The sequence below is a fragment of the Mastomys coucha genome, unplaced genomic scaffold (assembly GCF_008632895.1).
Source record: "Mastomys coucha isolate ucsf_1 unplaced genomic scaffold, UCSF_Mcou_1 pScaffold6, whole genome shotgun sequence".
Classification (NCBI taxonomy): Eukaryota; Metazoa; Chordata; class Mammalia; order Rodentia; family Muridae; genus Mastomys; species Mastomys coucha.
Window position 1 is genome coordinate 87,441,136 of NW_022196912.1, and position 24,140 is coordinate 87,465,275.

At 39.2% G+C, this 24,140-nt stretch overlaps 1 protein-coding gene across 1 annotated transcript in view; it reads left to right on the top strand.

Annotated features, from left to right (window-relative positions):
- The window catches only part of Lrrc9 (leucine rich repeat containing 9), a 74,391-nt gene that overhangs the window by 34,437 nt on the left and 15,814 nt on the right, over positions 1-24,140 (top strand). Inside the window, 11 exon segments of the mRNA XM_031356690.1 lie at positions 3,335-3,547; positions 4,613-4,732; positions 6,179-6,370; positions 7,673-7,798; positions 9,567-9,701; positions 11,003-11,180; positions 14,271-14,491; positions 15,093-15,215; positions 21,396-21,526; positions 22,752-22,860; positions 23,473-23,612. Of these exon segments, the coding sequence (XP_031212550.1) occupies positions 3,335-3,547; positions 4,613-4,732; positions 6,179-6,370; positions 7,673-7,798; positions 9,567-9,701; positions 11,003-11,180; positions 14,271-14,491; positions 15,093-15,215; positions 21,396-21,526; positions 22,752-22,860; positions 23,473-23,612 (1,688 nt within the window).

Consider the following 24,140-nt stretch of genomic DNA (forward strand, 5'->3'; position numbering starts at 1 on the left):
TTTCAACAGATGGTGCTGGCTCAATTGGCGGTTAGCATGTAGAAAAATGCAAATTGATCCATTCCTATTTCCTGTACAAAGTTTAAGTCCAAGTGGATCAGGGACCTCCACATCAAACCAGATACATTGAAACTAATAGAAAAGGAAGTGAGGAAGAACCTTGACCAAATAGGCACAGGGGAAAATTTCCTGAAGAGGACGCCAATAGCTTAAGCTCTAAGATCAAGAATTGACAAATGGGACCTCATAAAGTTGCAAAGCTTCTGTAAGGCAAAAGACACTGTCAATAGGACAAAATGGCAACCAACAAATTGGGAAAAGATCTTTACCAATCCTATATCTGATAGAGGGCTAATATCCAATGTATACAAAAAATTCAAGAAGTTAGACTCCAGAGAACCAAATAACCCTATTAAAAATGGGGTACAGAGCTAAACAAAGAATTCTCAACTGATGAATACCGAATGGCTGTGAAACACCTAAAGAAATGTTCAACAACCTTAGTCATCAGGGAAATGCAAATCAAAACAACGTTGAGGTTCCACCTCACACCAATCAGATTGGCTAGGATAAAAAACTCAGGTGACAGTAGATGCTGGAGAGGTTGTGGAGAAAGAGGAACACTACTTCATTGCTGGTAGGATTGCAAGCTGGTACAATCACTCTGGAAATCAGTTTGGTGGTTCCTCCAGAAATTGGACATAGTTCTACCAGAGGACCCAGCTATACCACTCCTGGGCATATACCCAGAAGATGCTCCAACATGTAATAAGGACACATGCTCCACCATGTTCATAGCAGCCTTATTTATAATAGCCAGAACCTGGAAACAACCCAGATGTCCCTCAAAAGAGGAATGGATACAGAAATTGTGGTACATTTACACAATGGAGTACTACTCAGCTATTAAAAACAATAAGTTTATGAAATTCTTAGGGAAATGGATGGACCTGGAGAATATCATCCTGAGTGAGGTAACCCAAGCACAAAAGAACACACATGGTATACACTCTCTGATAAATGGATATTAGCCCAGAAGTTCGGAATACAGGAAGAACAAACCACAAACCACATGAAACTCAAGAAGGAAGACCAAAATGTGGTCATTTAATTCCTTCTTAAAAGGGGGAACAAAATACCCACGGAAGGAGTTGCAGAGACTAACTGTGGAGCAGAGACTGAAGGAAGGACATGACAGCCTAATATAGCTATCTCCTGAGAGGCTCTGACAGTACCTGACTAATACAGATGAAGAGGCTCACAGCCATCCATTGAACTGAGTACAGGGTCCCCAATGATGGAGTTAGAGAAAGGACCAAAGGAGCTGAGGGGTTTGCAGCCCTTTAGGACAAACAACAATATGAACTAACTAGTTCCCTCAGAGTTCCCAGAGACTCAACCACCAACCAAGGACTATACATGGTGGGAATGATTGTTCTGGCAGCATGTGTATAGTAGAGGATTGCAAAGTCGATCATCAATGGGAGGAGAGGCCCTTGGCCCCGTGAAGATTCTGTGCCCCAGTGTAGGGGAATGTCAGGGCCAATAAGTGGGAGAGGGTAGGGTGGCAAGTATGGGGAGGGGTGAGGCAACAGGCGTTCGTTCTTGTTGTTTTTGTTTGTTTGTTTTTTGGAGGGGAAACTGGGAAAGGAGAAACCATATGACATGTAAATAAAGAAAATAACTAATAAAAATAAATTAAAAAGAAAGAAAGAAAGAAAGAAACTCACTTGCCATTGTGCTGAGCTGGCTAGCTTGAGCTCCTGGGACACCCCTGCTCCAGCCTCCCATTGCTGGGCTTGCTAGCACAGGTAGTCATGCTCAGCTTTTTACACGGGTGCCAGGGGTTCTAACTCAGGTTCTTGTGCTTGTACAGCAGGTGCTCTTACTTACTGAACTATTTCTCTACCCCTGATTTAAATATTTTGAATCATTTGTCTTTTTGTCCAAAAACATGATGGCCCACCTCATTCATTTGAATATGTGTCTCTGCTCTTTTCCATGCATAGGTCTTTAATACTTTGTATTAAATATGATTCTAGGCATCTTTTCTTACTGTTCTCATGAGATTCTTCCTGCCGAGTACACAGACGCCCAGACAAATAGTAAGCAGTAGTTCGTTTAGCTTCCATGACGATGCAGCCTAGAGGAGGACAATCAGGACAGTTTACCAATGCCAGCCAGACGTCATGCTCGCTGCTCGCCACTTCATGAGCTCTTCAAATCCAATGGCTTAGTTTTGTCTTTGCTTCTGGAAGCTTTCTTCTCTTAGTTCCTTAGTTTCTTTTTTTTTAAGATTAATTAATTTATTAATCATATTATATTATATTATATTATATTATATTATATTATATTATATTATATTATATTAGACATTGTATGCTGTCTTCAGACACCCCAGAAGAGGACATCAGATCTCATTATGGATGGTTGTGAGCCACCATGTGGTTGCTGAGATTTGAACTCAGGACCTTCGGAAGAGCAGTCAGTGCTCTTAACCGCTGAGCCATCTCTCTAGCCCCCTTAGTTTCTTTTCAGTTCTCTGTTGAGTCATCTCAAATCCACTCTGGAGAAGTGGCTCTGAAATGATAACTAAAAGATGTGGAAATGACTTTCTCCTTTTGTCTCATGTTCACCTCTTAATTCTTTGCTATGGGATATTTCCTCAGTACTGGCTTCCAGGATTTGGCTTCTTAAAACCTATCATTTTATTTTAGTATTTATTTTTACATTTATTATAATATTTATTCTATTTTTTCTATTATATTTTATTATAGGTTCTGTATTCTCCTATATTTAAAAATATTCTCTGGTTAATTATTTTCTTTTCTTCAAGGGTCAGTTCTGTTTGCTCATGTAGCTCTTAATCACTCATTCATTCACAGTTCTTGCTATAATCACTTTCGTACCCAGTACTTACCAGTAGTAGCCTCCTCTTTTATTTATTTACTCTAAATATCACACTTCTCTGGATCTGTTCTTAAAAGTTTTTACTTGCATATGTTTTTCCTAAAAGTCACAGTTCTGTTCTTACATGTCACACATCAATGCCTTCTGCTTTATGTCTAATAATTTCTTAACTCTTGTTTCTGTTCTATGCCCTAAAATATTTTAAATGTATTCTTTGCCAGTTTTAAGAAATCTTTTTGGGTGAGAATAGACACATGCCTGCCTAGCTCATAATTTTAATCTATGCTTATATATTTACTAAAATGATTTTTATTATTCTGGATATTATTGTATAACTGCAAAACTCAATTGTTTTCTATATAGCCTATTTAGTTTTATGTAACAAATAATCAACTGAATTTTCAACATTTGAAATATTTTTTAGGTCAAAGTTCACTCTTTATTTTCTACATTAAACAATGTTATTCTAGAAGAAGGCAAAAAGTATTCTGAAGGATTAGTATTCTCACAGGATTTGAAATTTGATGATGAAGTTTTGAAGATGGAGCCCAAGATTAAGCCCCGCCCAAAACTCATTAGTTTGGATGAGAAGACGATAATTTCCCTGGCTAAGACTAATATTTACAGCCATATTGTGGTGAGTATTATAAGAAAAAATTGGAAGGGAAACTTGAATCTGGAATATTAATCTAGTTTGTGGAGTCTAAAGTTATTACCCAATGTTGTTAGAAATCATATACTTTGATTGAAAAGTACCCAGTCCTCCTGCTGTATGAAGACTAGGCCAGTGCTCTATAGTAATAATCAAGTTTGAAACACACGTGAAGTTTTAAGGTTTTATTTTTAAGTTTTCTTAAAATACTTAAATTAAATTTTCTTAAATTACTTCTTTGTCACTTTATTTAACCCAAACATGTAAAATATTTCAACATGCAGTCAAATATGAAAACTTATTAAGGAGAAATATTAAGTTTCAATTTTGGAGTGTATTTTCTACAATATCATGTATTAATTCAGTCTAGCCATGCATTGGGAGTTCAGTAGCTCCTTGAAGTGAAATGGCTTTCCACAAGCAAGTGATTTTATTCTGAATGGTCAGTAATCTCTCTTTAAATGACTTAGGTAAAAGTCCAAATGTTTGAATCCATTTCTAGGATTAATCAATGAGTATCTGACAGCTTTATCTTATGGACATATCAGGCTTTCTTCCTCGGTCCAGGGCTCAGTCAAGGGGCGCGCTTTCACCTCTTTCCCATGTGGTTTTCTGCCTAATGTCTAGAATTGTGAGAGCCTCTGTTGTTACTGGCTAACCAGAAAAGCAGATCTCCCCTAACAAATACCCTAACCAATGTATTTATTCACTAAAGAAGAATTTCTTGCTAATTATTAACAAACTTAGACCAAATAGGAAGTCATGTTGATCACATGCCAGGCCCAGCTGTGTTGCTACAAACTATTATTAACTTTCAACATCACATAGCATATTTACTTACTGTATTAGCATTCTCTGAATGTTATTCATAACAACCATGTTCTCATGTTTGCATTATTGTAGATGATTTAATTATTCTACGCTTGATCTTAGCCATAAGGCTAAGAAGCATTGATAATTATTCTAAATATGTTAGCTATTAACGTCTAGACTGTGTCACAGAAAGCAATGTATTTTGTTTTTCAATTCACATTTTATTTTTGCTTTCAGAGTCTGAATCTACATGGGAATAGCTTGAGTAAACTGAGAGATCTTTCCAAGTTAACGGGGCTTCGAAAACTGAACATTAGCTTTAACGAATTTACTTGCTTAGATGATGTGTACCACTTGGTAAGAGTTGCTCTTTTGAAATGTAAATGTCAAGTCAAACCCATAGAAGCAGGATGACAGCCTGGGCCTTGGGGAGAGGAAATGTTGGTCAAAGGAAGGAAATGTTGAATTATGAGATGAACATGTTCTGGGGATTTAATGTACAGCACGGTGGCCAGTGTGTCAATTAGATGGCCTTACTTAGTGTCTATTTTATTATTTACTGTAAGATAACATTAAGATACATTAAAATAAACAATGCAAATGTATGAGCTGGGCACTCTTAGGAGAGTGTGCTTACTAGGCAGCCCACACAGAAAGAGGGGAGTTTGCTACCGAGAGCCAAAGCCCCTTGTGCAGCCTCCTCTGCCCCTCCCCAGACCCCCTCCCCGTACTCTCCCCTGCTCATGCTCGCCCAAGTGCACACACCACCATAGTTGCTTGGCTTTGCCATTTTTAGAAAGGTGCATTTTATTGCTAGCAGCAATCACTGGCTTATATCAGGAGGCCTAGCTTTAGGAAACCGTGAGTCTCTTTTTTGTTTGTTTGGTTTTTGTTTGTTTATTCGATATCTTCTTTATTTGCTTGTCATATGATTTCTCTTTTCCCAGTTTCCTCTCCAAAAACAAAACAAAACAAAACAACAACAGCAAGAACAAACCCCTGTTCCCTCCCCCCTCACCCTGCTCACCACCCCACTCTCTCCTGCTTACTGGCCCTGGCATTCCCCTACACTGAGGCATAGAACCTTCATGGGACCAAGGGCCTCTCCTTCCATTAATGACTGACTAGGCCATCCTCTACTATACATATTGTACATCTCTTTTTTAAAAAGAAAGAATGAAAGAAAGAAATGGAGAGAGAAAGAAAGAAAAAGAAAGAGAGAAAGAGAGAGAGGAAGAGAGAGAAAGAAAGAGAGAAAGAAAGAAAGAAAGAAAGAAAGAAAGAAAGAAAGAAAGAAAGAAAATTATAGAATAAAATTAAATTTCCGTCTCTAAGGATGAATTCTGTAATTGAAGCCATTTCAATGATATAAGTAGGTATTAGGTATAAAGACATATATTTTTGTGGGTAACAAGTTGTCTTGCAAGTCGCTGTTGGCCTGCCCTCTGATGCAAACAAGACCCCGCAGCTCTGTGTTCAGAGAGATGAGGAAGCCTATGCTGTAGTCTCTTTGATCTTTAAGGATTGACTTTGTGTGTTTGACAGAGCTCCTCCATTGTCAAAGCCATCATCTAATTGCATAACTCATCTACAGTCCTTGCCTTCTCCTGAGCTGGCAAGAGCCAAGCCTGACCTGAGAACTGCTGCAGTGACCCAGTGTGTTACCCTTACGGCTGTATGATTCCTGTGTAGGTTTTCTGTGTGTGTTATAAGGAAACATATGACATATTTAAAGAAGTGGGAGAAAGCACTTGGCATACACAAACCCTGGGTTAACATTGAACCTATTTGTATGTGCCACAGTACAACCTTGAGTATTTGGATGCCAGCCATAACCATGTGATAACCCTAGAGGGATTCAGAGGCCTGATGAAACTGAAGCATTTAGACTTGAGCTGGAACCAGCTGAAGAAGACTGGAGACGAGATCAATGTGCTGTGCAAACACACCACCAGCCTTCTCACCCTTGACATTCAGCACAACCCCTGGCAGAAGGTATGAAACAGACACCACTAGAAAAGCAGGTGCTCTAAGTTCAGAGCCAGTTTCTGCCTCGGTGGCCAATCCTAGCCAGACATGGGCAAGCCACACCTGTTTCTTGTGCTTCCTTCAAAATCCTAGATAAGTGGGTTTAGAGTGGTGATCTAGTGACTCGAATGCCACTGTGAGAAAAAGCTATGCTGTCATGCCAGATATCTTGTAACCTGTGACAGTCTGAATGCATTACTGCTCTAAAAATGATTGAAGTCATTGTCATTTGCAAACTTCCAGAGAATTCATGTCAGTGTGCTGAAATGCTTTTATTATGACACACAGGAGCCAAGAATAATCTGATCTGGTAAGGGAAACCACTGTTAAGAATGGAACCGCATTTTACAATGTGCCCTAAACTCTGGGCACATATAGGCTTACTTTGCAATTTCCATTATTTGTTCTCTTTAAAATATTGAAAACATGTCTCTTCACAAATCTAAATTATAAAATCATATTCTGTTATAGAAGGAAATTTGAGTGTTATTTTTATTATTGTTCATATTATACCTTTAAGGCTATCTCTCAGTATTTTAAATGAGCCCAAATTTATAATTTTAAGAATCTTCTTTCATTGCTTCTAAAATGTACATAGAGCCAGGCACTGCACTTGAGAGACAGAAGCAGGAGGGTTGTGAGTTCAAGGCCAGCTTAATAGGTTCTGTAGTGAGACCACATCTCAAGAATAAATAACTGACATTTGTAAGGTTATGTTTAGTGTTTTACAAGTACTAATAAAATGACTGGTTCTATTAAGTGGACCAAACTACTAAATTTATAACACTGAATTTAAGCTAGGTAAAGCAATATTGTTCTGTTCTGTTCTGTTTGTTTTGTTGCCAAAGCAGATTTCTCTAATGGTTACTATCTTCCTGTCAAGTTAGACTGCACAGTCAGGAGACCCATGCTGAGTTCAGCAGGCCCACTCAGCCAGCCTGAGTCTCCTCGTGGTTCCCATCATCCTTTTCACGGGATGCTCCCCCAGAGCTCCTGGGATCTCCCACCCAGAGAAGTGGGCTTGCATCCTGAGAATGGAACAGATTTATCCTTACGTAATTTAATTGCAACTACTATTTAAATAATTAAATTAAGTCTTTAGTTTTAGAAGCTAAGTAGTTTTAAAAGAGAGACATACAGTTTTCGATTATATGGAAAAGAGAGACATACAGTTTTTGATTATATGGAAAAGGGGGAAGTGTCACTTTCCCATGCCATAATACATGTGATATCTTATGAAAATTAACTTTTTGATATTTTTTTCCCAAGCCAGCCACATTGAGGCTGAGTGTTATTGGCAGACTAAAGACTCTTACACACTTAGACGGAATCCTCATCTCTGAAGAAGAAACCAGAGCAGCTCTGAAGTTCATTAGTGGGACCAAGATTACTCAGGTTGGCATCAGCAGGTTACTAGTCCCTGAGCTAGGTGGACATACAAATGATACTTTTCTGGCTTCTTTTCTTTCATTAAGCTTGATAATATTTCCTAGCATATTAATAAAAATCAACATATACCAATATTACCACTTGATAATTTTCCTACATCAATGTGCCTCCTATACTCTCTCCCATAAATGGCAGCAGGCTTTATGAATTATCTTGGAACAGCCTCAAATGCCAGGCCTTTCCCCTAATGTCTCTAAAGTAATTACTTTTTTTTTTTTTTTTTTTTTTTTTTTTTTTTTTTTTTTTTTTGGTTTTTCAAGACAGGGTTTCTCTGTGTAGCCCTGGCTGTCCTGGAACTCACTCTGTAGACCAGGCTGGCCTCAAACTCAGAAATCTGCCTGTCCCTGCCTCCCAAGTGCTTAACTTACTGAGTCCTTTCTAGAGGCTGTATGAAAATAAGTAGTATTTGTGTATGCAGTAAGCTTTGGAGGCTTTGAGAGAGCATTTAGTACACTATTTAGTATCAGTATTATGTGTAAACTGCTAAAAACAAAGCTAACCTGTTAGCCTGCAGGGACAGAAATTCCTAAGTTATGCAGATAGAGAATCCTGAACTTTGAGCATTGGGATATAGTTTATTACAAACACTCTTTCAGCTTGGGTTGGCCCTGGTTTTGATCCCCAACATTCAGCTCTATCTCAATCTAATGCCTTTCTTTTTTTTTCTTTATTTTCCTTTCTTACATCTGACAGCAACCTCCCCTCCATCCCCTCCTCCCAGTTCCCCTAGCCCCAGCTACCCTCCACCCCAGATCCTGGGATACTTGAATGTTCATTCCTTAAACACAGTAAACAGTTGGGTTCGGATCTAATCAAAATGAAGGGAAGAAAACTTTTGCTGATAAAAATACAATTAATGTACTGAGGAAGACTTAGAGATTTGCCCCAACAGAAATCAAAGACTACTGAAAGTTTTAAGACAGGGAGCATCTCAGAACAAAGAGGCAGGGAGGCCCAGGCCTGCGAGCTTCATAGACAGTGAACCCTCTGCAGACTGAAGCAGCTGCCCACAAACAGGCGTGGCACGCACGTCTATTATCTCCAGCACTCAGGAGGCGAAGGCAATCGGCTCAGAAGTTCAAAGTCATCCTAGGCTACATAGAAAGTTCAAGGACATTCTGGGCTACATGAGATCTTGTCTAGGAAAGGGAAGGAGGGGGGAGAGAGGAAAAGTCACACAGAGGGGATTTACACACCACCGACTGTAAATGAACTCCACCTCAATGCTGCAGCATAAGTGAATCCCATAGTGTTGAGAAGGAGCAAGAAAATGCGATAGACATAGTTTAGTTTCCAAAAAAGTTCAGACAGTGTAGAGCTTAATGATGTATTGTGTAGGAGCACAAACAGGACTAGAGAGAAGGAAGAGTGGGTGGTAGACTAACATGTGAGAGGGATCCACCTAAGGAGAGGGTAGGAAGATGCTTGGGATGGGACCATACGAGCTTGCAGGACTGTTCTACATAATACGTGGTCTCACGGAAGCCTTAGATGAATGTTTAAAGTATAAGCATCTTTGAAGTTGTGTGTAGGAAAACAAGACAAATTGAAAATTAAAATTTAGCTAGATTTGGAGAATATTTTAAGGGAAAGGAAACATTTTAAAATCATTTATTGGGCTATTCATCTTCTGTGGGAAAAAAACTTAGCTGTGTATAAATGAACATCATTATGCTATCTCTTTTATTCATCCTATTTTTTTGTATTTTATTAGTTAACTCTCTTACAGCATTCCAGCTCTAAAGAGGAAAGACCTCGGATGCTCAGTATATGGCCTTCTGCCAAAATTCTGACCCAGATTTCAAAGTTAGGACCCCACTTTCATCTGACTGGGAACTGGTACTCGAAGGTAACGACTCATTCATTAAAACTTGTGTCAGCTTATATTGATCTCTATGAGCATTGGTGTGAACCATGAAGAGGACAGAGATAGACAAGGAACAGAAACATGAAGAGATAAAATGGGAAAGGAAGACTTAAGGTGCACTTTCCTGGCAAATGTCAAGTATACTATACACTGTTCTAACTGTAGTCGTAATAATATACTTTAGCCCCTCAGAACTCATTGTTCTTGAAAAGTTAAAACTTTGTGCCCTTCGACCCTATTTCCTGGGCCTCCATCTCCATCCCCGGAAGCTACCAGTCTTCCCTCTGCCTCTGAGTTTAGCTGCTTAGATTCCACATCTAATTGAGACCTCAGTGTTTAATTTATAATTCATGGCTATCAAATAATATACTCTAAATAGTTCTCATTTTAAATGGTAAATTATGCTTCAATAAAGTTGAGAAAACATACAAGGCAATTTATCATTTTTAAAGTAATAAATGTACCATTTTTTAGGGAACATGAAATGATAAGACCAAGTTCTAGAAAGATGTTACAGGGACTTGTCTTCAACTATAGTTATTATGGAATTGGAAATTTAGAATAAAGGTCTATAAATTGGAGATGTAGAATAAAGGATAAAAACTGAAGAGTAGACTTTAATACTAAGTTTAGCCCACTCTGCTCAGAGCCAGAGATCAAGCCAGCACCCTGGTGACATGGGAGCAGAAATTTTTGCCAGAGAATCTAGGAATTATCGAGGCCACAGGGAGGGACAGGTCACAGCCTCAGCAGCTTCTTACTACATAAGGTCACCTGACCACATCAGAACCCTTGAAATGGGAAACATTGGTGACATTTTTCTTGCGTAATATAGGTTGTTATTTGGCTGCAGTGCAGGCTCAATGGTAGTCCCAAGTCCTGGAAACACACTGATGCTTTAAAGATGTTCCAAGTGGGGCTGAGATGGCCAAATTTTTATATCCACCACTAACAATGAGCCAGGCTAGGAATGAGTGTGCCCTGAAGCAAAGTGGTTCTGCAGCTCAGGCTGTCCCAAAGGAACAGACAGCTTTTTATCAGGAGCTGTTGCAGTGACACCCATCTGGCCCACCATTGTACCCTCAATACAACAAACACCCTTGTTAGAGTCTTGTCTCGCTTTAACTTTGTTGTAAGCTAAGCCTTTTTCATATCATTAGTTCCTGAAGGAATTCTAGCATTTAAGTATCACATTTGGATTGTTTTGTTAGCTTTTTAAATCTAATAATTTTGAATTTGTTTGCAAGATTCAGAAGTAACATGTAATATAAATTATTGTATAGATAACTGCCTTAAATTTAGATGGACAACATCTCTTTGAAATCACAAATCTAGAGAAATTGGAGAATTTGAAATGGGCATCGTTCAGCAATAATAACCTCTCCAAAATGGAAGGCCTTGAGTCCTGTGTCAACCTGGAGGAGCTCACATTAGACGGCAACTGCATCTCAAAGATAGAAGGTAAGATGTCATAGCCACCACAGCTCAAGCAACCAAAGGGGAAGCTGTCTAGAGAAGCCTCCAGAAGGCCTGTGTCAGAGTCTTCGATGGACAGGATTGATAATGAACTGCTAAGCACAGTGAACCCCAGCAGCTGTCAACCCCGCGGGCCTCTCTCCTTTCTAATGCAGGGGATTACCATCAATCACTATACCCAGTGTGTAGTAATGTAGAAATGAGGTCGTCCTTAGCATTTGTAGCACTTAAGAAATGTATGGGTGAAGCTATCTTTGGGAAAGAGCCAACAGTCTGTTTCATTTTGAAAGATATGGAATTAAGGTGATATTTAGAAATGTGAAGACCTTAACAGAAGTGAGAATTATACTCACTGGAAATTAGAAAATGAAAAAAATCTAGTTTTGTTGAATATAGGCTTTTGTAGTAGGATCTGATGATTTTTTGAATTTCCTCCATTTCTGTTGTTATATCTCCCTTTTCATTTCTGATTTTGTTAATTTGGATACTGTCTCTGTGCCCTCTGGTCAGTCTGAATAAGGGTTTATCTAGCTTGTTGGTTTTCTTAAAGAACCAGCTCCTGGTTTTGTTGATTCTTTGTGGAGTTCTTTTTGTTTCTATTAGGTTTATTTCAGCCCTGAGTTTGATTATTTCCTGCTATCTACTCTTCTTGGGTGTATTTGCTTCTTTTTGTTCTAGAGCTTTCAGGTGTGCTGTTAAGCTGCTAGTGTAAGCTCTCTTCAGTTTCTCTTTGAAGGCACTCAGAGCTATGAGTTTTCCTCTTAGCACTGTTTTCATTGTGTCCCATAAGTTTGAGTATGTTATGCCTTCATTTTCATTAAATTCTAAAGTCTTTAATTTCTTTCTTTCTTTCTTCCTTGACCAAGTGGGGTGTTGTTCAGCTTCCATGTATATGTGGGCTTTCTGTTGTTTTTGTTGCTCTTGAAGATCAGCCTTAGTCCATGGTGATCTGATAGGATGCATGGGATTATTTTAACCTTCTTGTATCTGTTGAGGACTGTTTTGTGTCCCATTATATGGTCAGTTTTAGAGAAGGTACCGTGAGGCGCTAATAGGAAGGTATATTCTACTACAAAAGCTTATATTCAACAAAACTGGAAAATCTGGATGAAATGGACAAAATTTTTTGTTTTGTTTTGTTTTCTTTTCTTTTCTTTTTGTTGTTTTTTTGAGATAGGGTTTCTCTGTATAATCCTAGCTGTCCTGAAACTCACTCTGTAGGCCAAGCTGGCCTCGAACTCAGAAATCCACCTGCCTCTGCTTCCCAAGTGCTGGAATTAAAGGCGTGCGCCACCACTGCCCAGCAAAATGGACAATTTTCTAAATAGATACCAAATACCAAAGTTAAATCAGGATCAGATAAACCATCTAAACAGTCCCATAACCCCTAAAGAAATAGAAGCAGTCATTAAAAGTCTCCCAACCAAAAAAAGCCCAGGACCAGATGGGTTTGGTGCAGAATTCTATCAGACCTTCAAAGAAGACCTAACACCAATACTCTTTAAACTATTCCACAAAATAGAAACAGAAGGCACACTACCCAGTTCATTCTATAAAGCCACAGTTATACTGGGTATTCTCCCTTGGAGATAGTATGGTTTCTGTGTAATCAGGGACTTGTCACAATTTCCTTTCATAGAGGACTTCATAAGAGATTTTTTTTCCTACTTCTATCATGTTTAATGTTCCAAAAAGATTATAAAAACTGGTTGAGTTCATATTACTTTTAGCTTCAGAAGTTATCATGTATATTTAAGAGCTGTTTAACTATTATAAATTATTTTGATGACTTAAATAATGTCAATACTGAGGTATATTTTAAAATAAATTTTATTAGTTTAATTAAAAAAACAAGTACAATGTTCACCATTTTGTAAAATTAATTTTGCCCTTAGGAAAATGGTAAAATTTTATGTATACCAAAAAGAGAAAGAGAGAGAGAAAGAGAGAGAGAGAGAGAGAGAGAGAGAGAGAGAGAGAGAGAGAGATGACAAAAAAATCCTGTAGACATCTTCTATGGCTCTACTTCCAAACCAGTAAATCTTCTTTACTAAGGTCTCAGTCATAATGGCATGAGTGCATTTTGACTGTTTAAAGTTTAGTATCAGAACGTTGATTCTGTGCCAGACTGAAGTGAAGTGTCCTCGCTCCCAGCAGCCATCCTAGATTCTTCAGATAACATTGGTTTCTGCTTACTGCATCTAAAACCTAACATTTACACAACACGCTCTGAAAGACACTAAATTAAATATTCTGCAGCTGTCTTGGATTCTGTCCCGACCCTTACTTGATGCCTTTAATGGAAAGAAATTGAAAGAAACCGTCTCTGGTCTGCTAAAACTTGTCTCAAAGTCTCCCTTCCTAGAAACAGCTGGACTCAGTTGTGTAGCCCCTTAGAGGTGGGTTTTCACACAGCCCTGTTATGGATAAGGAAATGGAGTAGTTGTACCATTTACCTGTGGCTCTGTATCACACATTTGATCATGACTCTAACCCCAAGTTCTTTCAGCCAGCTGTGTAGTGACTCAGTAATCCCAGCACACAGCTGTCTGAGGCAGCTATAGAAAGAAAAAGGATGATGTCCCCTCTTCCAACTGCTCTCTCCTGCCTGAACGCTTTCCCACTGGATACATTAGGGTTAGATTCTGCTAGGAATGGCCAGCTTTCAAAGTTCATTCTAAAAACAATTTTAGTCATGTAATGTGATAACTGGGGAAAAATGGTTGCCATTACTACGACTGATTCCATAATTTCCAGTGTGTTATACTCTGGTTTCTAATCTTTAGTGTTTTAAAATGAGATCTAGTAGCTATTATATTTTTATTTTTATATTTGAAGGAGAAGTTGCTACCTACAAAATGCCTTTCTTTAACACCTAAGAAAAATGAATCTACTTAGAAATCCAAAATCAAAACTTGATGCATGAGTGGAACTTTCTGCACATGACTCTGTCCTTCTGAAACACAAAGAAAGAAATGATTTACACACAAGGAGCATCGGTGCAGTGGCTAGCTTGTTCTGTTTGAAACTAATGTGCCTTGGCTGAGTCTCTCCTTGGCTTTGCTGATTTTCTAGGCATCACCAGGCTGACTAAGTTAAGCCGCCTCAGCATGAACAACAACCTTCTCACCGGCCTGGAAAAACACACCTTTGATAATCTGCTTCACCTCCACTCCCTCTCTCTTGAGAACAACAGGATCACCTCACTGAGCGCTTTACAAAAGACATTCACTCTGATTGAGCTGTACATAAGCAATAACTACATCGCTGTGAACCAGGAGATCTACAACTTAAAGGTGACCGCCTGGGCTGTCGGTTTTCTGCTTGCACTAGCTCTTACTCTTTATGCTATGGAAGCCCTGCTCACTGCACAGAGTGTGTTGAAACTATAAGAGAGAAAATCAAATGACAAGGTTTATTGAAATACATTTGCATTGGTTTTATGTAAATGTGCAAATGACAGCGATCTAGTACAAGTATGAGATAACTTTTTATCAGCATGCTTCATGGTGCAAAGTAATTTGTTTCATTATGACGTCTTCACGGCACATACAATTGCTTTGATCATATCCATACCCTTTACTGCCCCCGCCTCCTGCTCCTCCTCCTTTTCCTCTTCCCTCCCACAATAGTCCCCTTCCACCTCATGGCCTTTCTCTCCACCAGCTCTGTATATGAGTGGAATTCTCTCCACTAGCTCCCAATCTGCCCGAGAGCACACAGTATTTGTTTTTCTGAGACTAACTTATTTTCCATGAACACTCAAATTCTATGATATAATTATATATATGATATAACTGAAATATTAAAATTCAAGATTGTCTAACCTCTGGAAAAATAACTTGATGGAGTGTGATTTGCATATATAAATAAATTAAATCTATTCTTATCATCTAGGGTTTATGCAACTTAGTCATTCTAGACATGTATGGAAACATTATTATATGGAACCAAGAAAACTACCGGTTGTTTGTAATATTTCATCTTCCAGAACTGAAGGCTTTGGATGGAATCTCAATTGTAAGTTGTTTTTATGAATCATAACATTTGATCCACAGTGCATATATTTGCATAATCACAGGTCATAAGCATTTTGAATATTGATTTATCTCTAGTATTACACTGAACCCCATCATGCTTATTAAAACCTACTTCTCCAAAGCTCTTTTTGGTTCTGGGTTTTACAACTCTCTCACCTGGCCAATTCTTAATAGTCTAACATGAGGCAGAGAGGGAAGATGGTGTTTACCTGTTCCTACAGAGAATTTGGTGCCTCCAAACTGAAGAGTGGGCTCAGCAGGTAAAGAGCTCATAGCACAAGCATGAGGCGCTGAGCTGGGATACCTGGATCCCATGGAAGGCTAGTCTGCACCTGTGACCCCAGTGCTCCTACACTGAGATGGGAAACGGACACAGCAGAATCGCAGAAGCATTGGGCAGGGAGTCAGGTGTACTCAGCTCTGAACAAGATAAAAGGAAGGACCAGTACTACAAATCTATGAATTAATAATGGCACATGAAGACTAGGCTGAAGAATTGGGACTTCAAATTAAGGAGAATGGGAACATGCTGAATAGTTTTCAGAAGGGTAATCACATATCTAGAACTGTGTGTGAAGAATTTTCATCTAATAACAGTATTTATGGCAGTAGAGAAGATAACAGCAAACAAAATTACTAAAATATGCCAAGGATCAAATAATGAGAAACTGGGCCAGAAGGAGGTGACTTCAAAATCAGAAAGATGGCTGGGCAGTGGTGATACATGCTTTTAATCCTAGCACTCAGCAGATCCTAGCAGAGGCAAGAAGATCTCTGTGAGTTTGAAGCCAGCCTCGTCTGTATAGTAAGTTCCAAGACAGTCAGGGCTATATAGAGCGGCCCTGTCTCAAAAAACAAGCAAGCAAACAAACAAACAAAACAACCAAATAAATAAATAAAAGCAGAAAACCGAGACTTATGAAAAGCAATGGGGCCTCTTCAGTCACACCACCGTAAATGTGCCTGTGCTCATCTAATCTTGTAAGCTAAGGAGGGTTTAGCCGAGTTAGTATTGCACAGGAGAAATTCTGGGGGAAATTGACAGAATTTATCAGCCATACACAGCAAACATGAAAAGATACCTACTGCTGGGGTCCAGAAATCACCTCACAAACCTCTCAGACTCTGGCCTCAGTCAAACAAGAATAGTTTATTGAACACACACACCAAGACTGATCAGTCAGAGATCAAGGGCATAGCATAGACTCAGGAGCTAAGACTGAGACCTTGAAATTTCTCAGGGCCAGTTTATAAAGGCAAAAAACCCACAATGAGCTCATACACAGCTTCAGGGTGGTGCAAGCTATTTTGGCTAGCTAAACAAAATAGTTGTAACTGACCTTTAATTTGATTGGTCCTAAGTGGAGCCTGTAGTTGTGGAATTTCCAAGAATAACAAAGCTAAGAACATAACAGGATCATATGTGGTCAGTCTGACCATGCAGAAAGAATTTTCTATGTCAGCATTACAACAATAATATGAAATGGCTGGCAGGCATGAGACAAAAATGGCTACAGGCAAAAATGCTAGGGAATCAGGTTTTAATGTCTACAAAGTTTGCAAATACAATATAAATGTTAAGGAGGAACTCGGGCTTAGCTCTTTGGATTCTTAGACTTCATAAAAGACACACACTAGGAAGCTTGAGGTCAATTTTACTATTGTTTAAGAGAAAACAACAGAGCAAGCAAGTTATAAATCTTGGCAGCCATTGGGGAAGGTATGTGGAAGGGAGGAAGAGAGAAGCCTTGCCCTGAGTTAGGTCAGCGTGTTCAGTAAGGAAGGTCAGCAGCCAGTCACATGGCAGGAAGTAGGTACAAGAGGGAGCTTCAGAGGAGGATTAAGAAGACCCAAAATGCTAGAGAAAACATGCTTAGGCTTTGGTTAGTATCCACCCCCCCCCCAAAAAAAAGTGATAGAAAAGAAAAAGAGAAAGTTACACTGTTGTGGTGGCTAGACCTTAAAAGACCAGCATAGTGGTGGATCCATGAGTGACCACACTGGTGTGACAGGCTAAAGAGAAAGCACATTATCTCACTAAGGGTAAAATGACTCCTCCCAATACTTCAGCACAGCTGAGTGAATAAACCTTCCTGAGAGGTGGAGTCTTGAAAAGGCAATTGACAGGTTCTGGTGGATTAACTCTTTTCCCCCTTTTATTTTTTTTAATTGGTTATTTTATTTATTTACATTTTGAATGTTATCCCCTTTCCCGGTTTCCCCTCCACAAACCCCCAATCCCATCCCCACTTGCTCTGCTTCTATGAGGGTGCCTCCCACCCACCCACCCACCCACTCCCACCTAGGAAACAATAGTACAGTACGTCAGGTCTCCACTCTTGTCAGAGCCTGATTCCATGCTTTTAACTAGGAGGAAATAACTTTCCCTTAATGAGTTTAAACAGACCCCTGATAGTCTCTTAGTCACCAAGACTACTGTAACAAACAGGCCCCAATAAAAGTAGAAGAAAGGCAGCTTCCAGGAAGGAGACTTTCAGACAAAGTACATCTCACAATATGAAATTTCATTCACATTGTTTCAAGAGTCAGAAACAGCTTGAAGAGAGCTGATAGTTAAACTGAAAGCATTTGTAAGGCTGTCTAAAGAAAGAGAGTATAGAATGCAAGGGAGTCTGGGTAAGGCTTGGGGAAGGGGGGCTTACCCCAGCACACATTTCCTGAGGAGGGCAGTGAAGTGGTATGGAGTCAGCCATCAGGGCCAAAGATGCTTCTGTCTGCGATTATGTGGCCAAAACCCACTGGCTTCTGGGGACTAGCTCCTGGTTGTAGCAGCAGGGAAAAGGAAACTTAATTACTTGGGTTCTTTTCTCTTTGACTCAGGTCCTTCCCTGGCCAGGTGAGAGGCTTGGAGTTCCTTAACTCTTAGTGAGCCAGAGAGAAGAGGAGAGGAGAGGAAGGGAGGGGAGGGGAAAAGAGGAGAGGGGAAGGAAAGAAAGGAAAAGAAAAGGTAGGGAAGGGAAGAGAAAGAAAGAAAGAAAGGAAGAAAGAAAGAAAGAAAGAGATAGAGAGAGAGAGAGGGAAAGAGAGAGAGAGAAGCAGGACACACATACAGAGACACATGCATACTAGATGAAGCTGAAGAAGGCTGCACCACCATTTTCTTGTTGTTCTTAGTTTTTATCTTTTGCCAGGATAATTGGTCACATGGTTTTCTAAGAATTTTTACATTCTATGAGTTCATACTAAGTTTAAGGCAATAGTTTTTGTCATAGATAGATAAGATTTAAGGAATTACAGCAGATAGATATGTTTACATATCTATTCATTAAAACTATTACCTGACTAAATATTCATTATCTGTTACTAGATCCCTAAGTTCATTATAAGTTTAAAGCAATGTTTTTATGTCATAAGTTAGCATACGTTTTGTCAAGAGATAAATCATCTGCCTTGTATCTCATTATTTTGAAGTCTTGTGTGGATAAACTAGTTCATCATTTATTTTCTGTCCTTGCACTTACAATAAATTTTCCATCTTCTGTTTATTACTTTAGTTACCAGATAATGGTATCACACCTAACCTAGAATGAATGTTTTCCTTGATTGTAAATTTGTTCCAAGCCTGCTTTCTTTTCCTAGTGCAATTAGCCTGTGACACATGAAGATTTACAGAGCTCTATTTGACTCTTTTATTCTATATGGGGCTTGAGATTATTTGTATCAATTTAGGAATTCTATAAAATCATTATCAGGAATTATGACATCACTTTGTCTATACAGCATTGCTATATGAAAGTACATCTTCATATTAACTGTGCAGGAAATCTGCCCAATAGAGTGAGCTAATGCCCGGGAATGATTAGGCTATGTAACAGTGGCAGGAAAGGCATCTCAGCGGCGAGAAGCAATCCTGGAATGAAGTCTCTAAGGACCCTGCAATCTCAGAGCTCACCCATCTTCCTGATGCAAAACAGTGGGCCATCTCTAGAAAAGTCACTTGGCTTCTGACAGGCTTTAACACTTTGCCTAGGGAACCTAAAATGAAAAAGGAAAGGAAGAAAAGCAGTGAGGAGTGGGAGCAGAGAGAACTAAAGGGCAACACATCCCTGGAGTCTTTTGAGCTGTGAATAGACCAAGAGTGGCACAGGTCAAAGCACTGATGCGCACAAGGACTGAGAGATGACACATGACTTGTTTCAAGTGGGACAGTTCTTTATATATTGTTAACAAAGTGAAGGCAAACTCTATGAAGAACTAAAGAGCTCTCTAGATAGTTGTAACTTCATTTTATTCCACTTTCCTGAATATTTTTAAAAATGTAGGAAATGCAAACATCATCTTGCATGAAGAGTATATATCTTCATTTCAAATATGAAATCTTTGTGAGTTAGAAATATAAGAAGGGAGAGTAGGTAAGTGTTGATCAAATGACTTACCAGTTTTATCTAATGCAAACTGAAAAATCATTGCCCTTAAAATAACTGCCTGGTTATATTGTTTTTCAGGCTTAAAATCTTTTCATAGCATCTATCGAAATTTCTTGTGGTCTTACTTCCTTGCTGGTAGTTAGTATTTTCATTTGATTCAAGTACATTCATAATTGCTGAAATGTTTTTGTGAGGCCTGATCGTCATTAATTACTCACATCTATGCCATTTCAGAGGATCTATTTATTGTCTCTTCACACTGAACTTTTTCTTGGTTTTTAACATGACGAGAGAGAGTTTTCTACATTTCGCTGGACAGTTTTGGATCTGTTGCAGAGCAGAGGCAACCTGTCTCAGCAGCCCTCCTGCAACCCCAAGCAACCCTTCCTGACCATGCACTGTTACCTTTCTCCAACCTATATGGCTCTGTGTCTGAGAGACCCGGGATCTGAGGAGCTGAAAGAGTAGGGCAGACACAGCCTTACTTCAGTTTCAACGTACCTTTATACACAAATGCAACAAAGGAAGCAATGATCCAAGGAACGTTGCTTGAGTTCAGAAAAACATCATCAGAAAAACATGTAAAACATACCAAATATTAACAGAGTAGCCCTTACCCAGAGCTCTCTTGGGACAGACAATTTAAACACAGTTGCCTGGCACATACTACAGAGTATATCTTAGAAAGCAGGAAAGCAAGGCAGAAGGCCGTATTCAGATCCAGGGTACACTAACCAGGTTGGGTTCTACAGCCATGTTCTGACATCCAACAAGAATAAACATGCCTTATAAAGTGAATGCAAATATTTGTCACAGAAGGCAGGAATTCATGTTCAAAAACAACCCAGGGAACAAGATGTGCTTAAGGTAAAAGGCTCACTGCCATTTTTTTTTCCTGGAGCCTCTCTCACAGTTCCCCAGGGATTGCTCACCATGTGTCATTCTTTTGACTGTGTTCCAATATGCACCAGTGAGAAAATGCTGGGCACCAGTTTGTTGCTGCCAGCCTGAAGTGTGTGAAGCTCCTTAAGGCTGGGGTAGGAGTTCATGCTTTCTAACAAGCCTCCATTGATTGTGTGTTGCTAGGAGAGACTTCTTGTTATGTTCCCATGGCCCTCCACAGATTCATCCTGGCTGAGAGAAACAGACAGGAATGCATTGTTAATAATCCACAGACCCCTTGTTATGCAAAGAGAAGCGGCAACAACCCCACCACCACCATTGATCTCTAGTAACACTCTGTGAGGGTTGAATTGGTTTGGGATTGTTAGTTTCAGAGTAGCTATATGCTGGGAAGGAATGAAAGTTCAGTCTCTCCTTCAACAGGAGAAAGCTAAGAGTCTTGCTGTAGGCTGGCAATACTAAGTAACCTATTCTGCCCTGGGTGGTGGGGCCAAAGCTTGCTTTCTGATGCTTAGGTAGAACAGGCCTATTATTATCTCAAAGGTTAACAGTTATTGTGTAGCCAGGTTTCCTTTAGCTTCTCCACTGACTGGAGACAGTTGTATCATGGTGGGCCTTTGTTTCTGGTTCCCAGCACCCAGTCTGGCTTATATGAGGCAAAAAAATGAAAGCAGGAGTATCATTCTTCAGGTCACAAAGTCCCTAAATCCCTGTCTTGTGTTGTTCGACCTATCCAATGTACAGGGGCCTGGGAATAGCTGTTTCTACAGGAAAGAATAAAGAGAAGTGTGCCTATTCCCTTTGCATCTGTAGTTACAGATGTGTGGTCATCTGTCAGAGAGCTCATCACTTTCTGTATGTCCTCATAGGAAGCATCAGAGACTGAGAATGCAAAAGATCTGTTTGGTGGTCGGCTCACCTCCGACATGATTGCCGAACGACAAGGACACTCAAACTTTCTCCAAATGCAAGAGCTCAACTGGACTTCATCATCCATCAGGTAAACCCACTTCCTCATGTGCATGTGCCACTGTAACCACATGTGTAGTTGTGTGCATGGCCACTGTAACCACATGTGTAGTTGTGTACATGTGCTACTGTAACCACACATATAGTTATTACCAAGTTTTCTGATTTCATTTCCTAACATACCCAATAATTGTGCTAGTCTATTTCTGGTACTCCTTGAAATGATGGAATAATTCTTACCAAGAACTATGGTTAAAAAGTTACTGAGAGGTTTTGTTTTTCATCTGGTTTTGTTTCTCTCATTTCTTTTACAGCTAGTTATATTAGGTTTACTACTTACATTTGGTGTGTTGTTGTTGTTGTTGTTGTTGTTGTTGTTGTTCTTCTTCTTCTTCTTCTTCTTCTTCTTCTTCTTCTTCTTCTTCTTCTCCTCCTCCTCCTCTTCCTCCTCCTCCTCCTCCTCCTCCTCCTCCTCCTCCTTCTTCTTCTTCTTCTTCTTCTTCTTCTTCTATTAAGCAACAGCAAAAGTGTAATTGCATCCTAAGTAAATCATGAACATCAAAGTTAGTAAAAAAAGAAGAAAGAAAGAAAGGAAGAAAGAAAGAAAGAAAGAAAGGAAGAAAGAAAAGAAAAGCTGTTTACACTTTTAATTATACCTCATTCATTCTAAGGGATTCTTAGATGCATGATAGGATTTGAGTGTGGAGTTATTATGTCCAGGCTCCATCCAGGCTTGTCTGGCTTGTCGATTTCCTGAGCCCATTACCATTCTCAGTTGAGTGTGAAACCAGTGCTGTGAAGGATTCACAAAACAGCTCACAAAAGTCTGGTGTCAAAGCCCTCACCGCTCCCCCGCTCAAGCCCACTGCTTTCATTTCTTGTCACTTTGCAAACAGCCTACTTCACATCTGCCCATGGAAATGTAGGACCTGTTTATTTTATGACTTACTGCATCAAGTCTTCTGTGAGCTCATGAACTTGTATGTTAATTTGTAAGTAAATTGAAGACGTTTATTGTATAAGTGTCATCTACAGTAATTGTTTAATGGTAATAGATATGTTTTTTTTAAGCAATCAGATTCTATATCATTTTCTTCATACCTGTGCAGAAAAACAAATGTTTAGCTGAACATTCGTCTCCTGTATTTGACATTGTGTATAATTTGTCCGGCAAGACTCTTTAATGGGTTTGGGAATCATTTAGAGGAACTTACTTGTCCCGTTGAAATAATGGCTGTATTTGCTTTCTAACTCAGGACTGTGGATCTGATCCCTGTTGACCACTTCAGGAATGTGAGCAATGTGAACCTTCAGAACAACCAACTCACTTCATTCAGTGGCCTCATCTACCTGCCCAACGTGAAGGCACGTGGCTGCAGAGCCGTATTTGCCCTCAAAGACATCAGCACAAGTTTTAATCTTCATTTACATTAAAATGTATTTCCTTATTAAGGTGTCGAAATTATTCCCTAAATTATATTTTACTTTGTTTTTCACTAATCAAGAAAATCTTAGTCTTGCCTTCTAAATTTTTTGGTCAATGTATCTTACGTCCTTTACTTCCATGCAGACCTTACTCGTCAGTACGAGACAGGGTGAGAGGCCCTGTCTCTAATGAGCAGATATGAAGTGAAATTGAGATGAGGTGGTTCTCAAAGCAGTCTCTTTGCCTCAACTCAGAAATGAAAGGCATCTACACACAGAAACAAACAACTTGCTAAATCGTTATCTTTATCAGACAGACAACTTAGGCATGCAGAATAGCTGGCCAATGACTCGGGTGTTTTATTTGTAGTGATTCTCCAACATGTAAGATCATTAAAAAACACATTTGAAGCTAAATTTAAATGCTTTGGGATAATAATGTTCTTTTTCACAATAAAATAGTATTACTAGTTATGTTCTCTATCCCAAGTATTAGTCATCCCATTTGAATAGTTCATAGGACATTTGATTAATGAGATATTCTTTCTGTAGGTCTTATGCCTCAACTATAATCACATTGAATCAATCATGCCTAGACTAAAACCTCAGACTCACTTAAGCAGCAGACAACTGCTCTACCAGAAAGTGCCCTCAAGTGGCTATGGACAGCAAGGAACCTCAAAACTAAATAGGTACTTTTAACAAATCTTTTTATTTTTCACACTTAAAAACAACCAGAGAAGTAACACACAATAGTGCACATATTTGGCTGATACTAAGAATTATTTTATTAAATGAACAGTATGCCAAAAATAAACTTCACAAATAAAAATATGAACTATGTCTTTGTCCTTGTTCCCTACCCAGTTCTTATATCAATGGAAAAGATATAATTTGTGAAGAGGAAGACATATCTATCCTCCCTTCCTATACATTTATAAAAGAAAGGATGCCTAGATGGATAAACAGACAAAGATGTGTGTGTGCATCACTAAGTCAAAATATTTTCACTAAATCAAAACTGATTTCACGGTTCTCAGTGAAGAGCACCTCTGTAACCATCTTTACTGAGGGGCAGTTTGCATATAACAAAGTTACCAACTTCAGTGTAGTATTTAATGATTTCTGACCATCGTATCCAGTCCTCTAACTCTGTGCTACGCCCACCTAAAGCCACAGTGTGAAGTGACCGTCCCCTCGAGCCACCCCCACTTTTCTTG